This window comes from Adelges cooleyi, unplaced genomic scaffold, assembly GCF_023614345.1.
Source record: "Adelges cooleyi isolate 19-005CV unplaced genomic scaffold, UGA_ACOO_1.1 ACOO_flye_CR_arks_rails_tigmint_CR_PRNA_575, whole genome shotgun sequence".
In the NCBI taxonomy this organism is placed as follows: domain Eukaryota; kingdom Metazoa; phylum Arthropoda; class Insecta; order Hemiptera; family Adelgidae; genus Adelges; species Adelges cooleyi.
The window spans coordinates 751,769-756,912 of NW_026096269.1; the positions used below are offsets into that span (position 1 = coordinate 751,769).

At 33.8% G+C, this 5,144-nt stretch overlaps 1 protein-coding gene across 1 annotated transcript; it reads right to left on the bottom strand.

The window, feature by feature from the left end:
- Positions 1–655: 655 nt before the first annotated feature.
- LOC126843894 (protein YIF1A-like) lies at positions 656–4,371 on the bottom strand. Its single transcript, XM_050581695.1, has 7 exons — positions 4,185–4,371; positions 3,798–4,094; positions 3,457–3,719; positions 2,980–3,095; positions 2,691–2,888; positions 2,116–2,209; positions 656–924 (listed from the first exon to the last, which is right to left on the bottom strand). The coding sequence occupies exons 1-7, from the start codon at positions 4,207–4,209 to the stop codon at positions 742–744; spliced, it is 1,176 nt and encodes a 391-aa protein (XP_050437652.1). The 5' UTR covers positions 4,210–4,371; the 3' UTR covers positions 656–741.
- Between the last annotated feature and the right edge of the window lie 773 nt (positions 4,372–5,144).

Consider the following 5,144-nt stretch of genomic DNA (forward strand, 5'->3'; position numbering starts at 1 on the left):
AACAACAAGTCGTGTATTACAAGCGAGGAAAAATAGTATGAAAGGAGCTAATATTGATTATTCAAAAGTATCAAAAACCCAACTTCATTCGTAGCAAATGCCGATGTCAACGCAACAGTAGTTTGTTTCCTCAACACATTATATAAACGGTATATTATGGTTGATTGAAGGTACTTCAATAGAGTTACTTTCCTTTCCAGTACAATAATTTAGGCCAGGAATTATATTAAGGGCAACTTCAATGTTATTATATATTTGCATACCTTCTAATAACAAAGCCGACGATAAATATCGTTTTATATTTTCTCAAGAGATTACTCGATACGGATAACATTTCCCTTTTTTTTTTTTCTGTTAAATTTACAATCGACGACAAATATTTTCTCAAGGAAAACTGTTCAGTCGCGATTCTTCTTGTGGAAAAAATATTACGAAGCAGTTAACAGGTTTATGCGGTTTTGATCGTAAATAAAATAAAGTAATTTTGTTGAAATTTCACTAACAAACACCCGAGTTAAGTTATTAACGCGTTAATACACAACACATTTTTATTTATTTATTTATTTTTTTTTTACAATATAGAAGGTAAATATAATAAGTGTATATAATAGTTAATTAATAAATAATTAGAAAATAGTAATAATTTAAAAAAAAAAAAACAAAGAAAAATTAATAATTAGAAACGCCCCGAGATAAATTGAGAAATGGTCTTTGTTTTTTTTTTTTTTTTTTTTACTATTATTAAATAGGTTTTTGTCTCATCGAGAACGTTAAGTTGGACACCAAGAACCACGTGGTTATGGGTTGAATGACTACGGCCAAAATTAAAAAATACAGCGTTCTTTTGCGCTTGTACTCGATCATCACCACCGGATTATTAGTGTCCGACACCGAAGAATTCAACTGGCAACGCATTGAGAATAACTGAAAGAAAAAAAAAAACAATGTATACACTTAACGGCTTTAACGATTTATTAATTGTTAACGTTGTTATAAGATATGATGTCAGTTTAAAAGGGGGAAAAAAATGTACTATTATTTTATAATCTAAAATCAACATAATTGTTGTTTTAAAAATAAAAGGCTGTTAATACAATATTGTAAGTTGGGAAAATATTTACATTTTTTAGAAACTCGACCCGAATGCGTTTTTAATTTTTTGATGCTCGTCCAATCCCATCATCAGCGGGCAGGCAAGTTGATCATTCGCTTTGAGAGTTATGAATTTATTTTCACTTTAATAATTTGGTATGAAATACTTGTACTAGTTAAGCATATGTATAGTAAGCAAACATTGACAAAATAAAAATATGGACATTTAGAAATAGGCTCAACGTTGTTAAGCTACACAAATATTTCTATCGGCTTACGACTATTGCTTCTAACTATTCCGGTTACTTCCACGGGAGAGCGGAGAGATCATTTTAAGAAACTAAAATAGATAAAAACCTATTGGAGAAGTTTTATGTCTCAAAAAAACGACACTAGCAACTGTTTTTAAGTAAAAAAAATCATTTTAATATAAATTAAAATAGATTATAATTTTTTATCTATATTAAAATTTGTATTGTGAATTTTAAATAGCAATAATAGGTTAGAACATAATATTTGTTTTATCTAAATTAATAATAATAATATAGTATACAATCTATACTCAATGATATTATTTAACCAACTACCTATTATATTTTATACATTAATATAAAAAAATTACTATCAACACATTTGATTAAATATATATGAGAAAATATTTAGTGTTAATTAAGAAGGTAAACTATGGTTAGACAATTTCATGTGGTTCATAAATTATTTAACGTTAGGAGGAAATATTATCATAATATTATTGTGTGTAATTAATGTATTTAGTAAAATTATTTTCCGAAGATGGTCCTTCTCACGAATAAGATCTACGGCTAAGCAAATAATAGTTTCATTATAGATACGACGGCAACAAATTACTAGACAGACGATCAATTTTTTATTATTTTAGGTGACTTTTAGTTATTATAACCTGTTTTTTTTTTGTTAGTGCATTTTTGAAGGATTTTGGGGTCATCAAGTTCCGGACCCTACTTGGTAATATGTTTTTTTTAGATAATAATAGTATCTTCTTACCAGAAAATACATAAAAGCCACGCTCGAATACAGGAGAGAAATGTAAAATGCAGTTTCTCCAAACATCAATCCGAAAGGAACACACACGACGATCCTAAAACAAATAGAATACATTATTACCTACTATCGTTGATTAGTATTGTATTATTGTCTTATCGTCGTCGGGTTGCACGACAAAACTCTGTTGGATCGACAAACCGATACCTAACCTGACGACGGGTAAAATAAAGCAGGTTATTTTTAAAAGTGTTATTTTCTATTAAACCATCAAATTTAATTCACTTGTATTTCCTTACCTTAGAAAGTGTTTGAAAGCTTTGTCACTACTTGTAAAACATTAACAATTTTGCTTCAAAACAAAAGTAATTGTCATATAAAAAAAATAGAAAATATTTTCGGCTTACAAATGGCCTAGTCTTAAAGTTACGTTAATTTGTTAATAGTATGCCGGCAACAAATATGTAAAGAAAATGTATTTAACTGTAATTGACTAACTCTCACATTGCCCGACTGTGCAAACTATTTTGCAACCCGACAAGAATGTGTTGAAAAAGTATTATATCAATTTAAATTACCCAAAATATTTGTATCCCGAATAGGAAGTGAGGTCCAGGGTCCTTAGGGAACTTTGTATGTTTATAACGTACAACGTCAACATTTCCATCGTGACCACAAACATTTCCCAGGCGAGCGCGCGTGATGCGTGCACGCTCAACATTTCCGGACTGAACTGATTGTGTTTGCCCAGTATAAGTCCCAGCAACAGTAAGTACCTGTACGTGCAGAAACCCGTTGTAGTTAGTTAGTTTTAACACGAATAGTCAAAAAGCCAAACAATGTGTAATTTTGACGCATATGTCTTACGTAATAAACGAAACGGTCGGTATGTAAAGATCTGGGGCGTTAATATCAGTCTTGGGACCGACACGCTGATGTCCGCCGTTATGTTCTCCCGTGGTTTCCAAAACAATTGACCAATCCTGTATTGACAAGAATACAATGTATAGTTTAGTTTAAAACGTACGGTTAGTGAATCACACGGGCAATTTGGAATGCATTATAATACCTACCAACGTTGTTTTCTTTATTGTTATATATTGTTTAGCGTTTTGGAACATTTTATATTGAATATTTTTTGGTTTTAAAACAATGAATTAAGTTTAGCAATTAAAAGGTTTATCGTTTAGAATGGTCAAACAAGACATAGGCCAGCAGACACGGCAATGAAATTTTATCTTGGACTAAAGTGATGGCAAGTAAGTAAGATTTCAATAAGTATTGGTTTAAGTCATTTCAACTTAGTTAGACTGAATTGTAAATGATAAAATATACAAAACGTACCGTACGTGCAAATGGAAATATCAACAGAGTCAACTTGCTGATTACATATCGAGTGTCGACGGCGAAATATCGCTTTATTTGTGCGCCGAACCCGCTGGTATACTTGCCCACTTGGTCGTCAACGACCTGACCCAATATTTTTTGTCCATATTTAACGGTGGCGCCGGCCAGCAACGGATTGCCGCCGAACGCGTCGACAAAGTTACTCGTAGGAATGAACATGTTCGACGGCACTTGCTGTGGTGAAACCTGCAGACCCGGGCCTTAAGAGACGAGTCAATGTGTGTTAGTACAATGTGTTACATTGAAACTACAATTATTATTACTGTTATTACACGTACTAGGGGGGTAATTTGGTCGCTGTTGTACACCGTCCATCATTGGCGAGGGTCCGGAATACGCGAAATTTTGTTGACCGTAGCCGTGTTGTGGCGCGGACGGATTCGGCGTGAAATCGTTGTAATAAAACTGTTGCTGAGGCGCAAACTGTTGGGGCTCATACTGGGGAGACTGTTGATTGTGGTAATAAGGTTGTGGAGTCGGTGTTGGCGGCATCGCCGCCATCGGAGGGCTCTTCGTGTCCAATCCCGGGGTTTCCATGGGTCGCCTCGTCAGACGCCTATTGCCGCTGCTCAAATCTGGATATGACAAAATCAAAATTGAAAACCATTTTATAATAATAATATCGCGCGTTTGATCGACGCTAAGCTGTATGTCTGTGTACGTACTTAAGCGATTGTCGTTAAAACTCATAGTGTGTGTGTGTGAAGTTGAAAAATAGGTTTAAAATATTATTTTCTTTTTTTTGACTGTCATAAAAATATAACAATACAACTCCGAACTAAATTAAATTAAAATCATTCTAAACACAACGACGTTACACAGCATACACGGTCGTGGCCAAATAGTGTGATAAATTGTTATCAACATTTTGTTAGGAAAAAAAAAAAAACGCCTCCTCGGCTGGTCAATTCGTACGTCACACACCGTAGTCCGCGGCCGGTACGTATACGGCAACGGTTGCGACGGCAAAACGGCCGCAACGAACACGGGCTTGCGTCCAAAATGGTGTTGCCGAAAAATTACGGGCCGTGGTCTGTCTGTGTGTCTATGTACCTCCGCCGAACACCGTTTACCGACTTGGTAACCGCGGTAACCGTGGTTCACCGCATAAACACGGATTCGTATAATCCGTAGTATAGCATAGGATTAGATAACATGTTATCTAATCTGTGATAACGTTATAATAACAACTTTGTCAACAGTAAACAGTTAAATTTTTTTATTGGCTTTATTGGGCTTTCTGTCTTTATAGTGTCAATTAGGTGTTATTCTCTTTTAGCTTCATTGCGTAGCTGATGATCAGCCATATGATTTACAATGATGTGTTTTTAACACGGCAGTGTATGTTCTGTATTATAGTACACAGAAGGTCCTGAAAATATATCGTATTTAACTATATGAATAAAAGTTAAATATTATCATCATTAGGTAGCGCATGTTTCATTTTATAATTATTTAAATTCATTTTTATCCCAGAAAAAATATTTTACGTAGTCATCACAAGTTTGGTAAATATTTGGTTGTCACCTGACAATCGACACATTCTGTATGCAATCGTTACGACTAGAAAAATAATAAATCCAATGTGAAAAATTCACCAATAACAGCTGATGCAAATTGTATAT

Bases quoted from the DNA above. Each gene is read 5' to 3' on its own strand.
- LOC126843894 (XM_050581695.1), bottom strand. From the start codon at position 4,209: ATGAGTTTTAACGACAATCGCTTAA. The intron at 3,720-3,797 runs GTACGTGTAATA...TCGTCTCTTAAG, and splicing joins GCGACCAAATTACCCCCCTA to GCCCGGGTCTGCAGGTTTCA. The intron at 2,889-2,979 runs GTAAGACATATG...CTGCACGTACAG, and splicing joins CCGACCGTTTCGTTTATTAC to GTACTTACTGTTGCTGGGAC.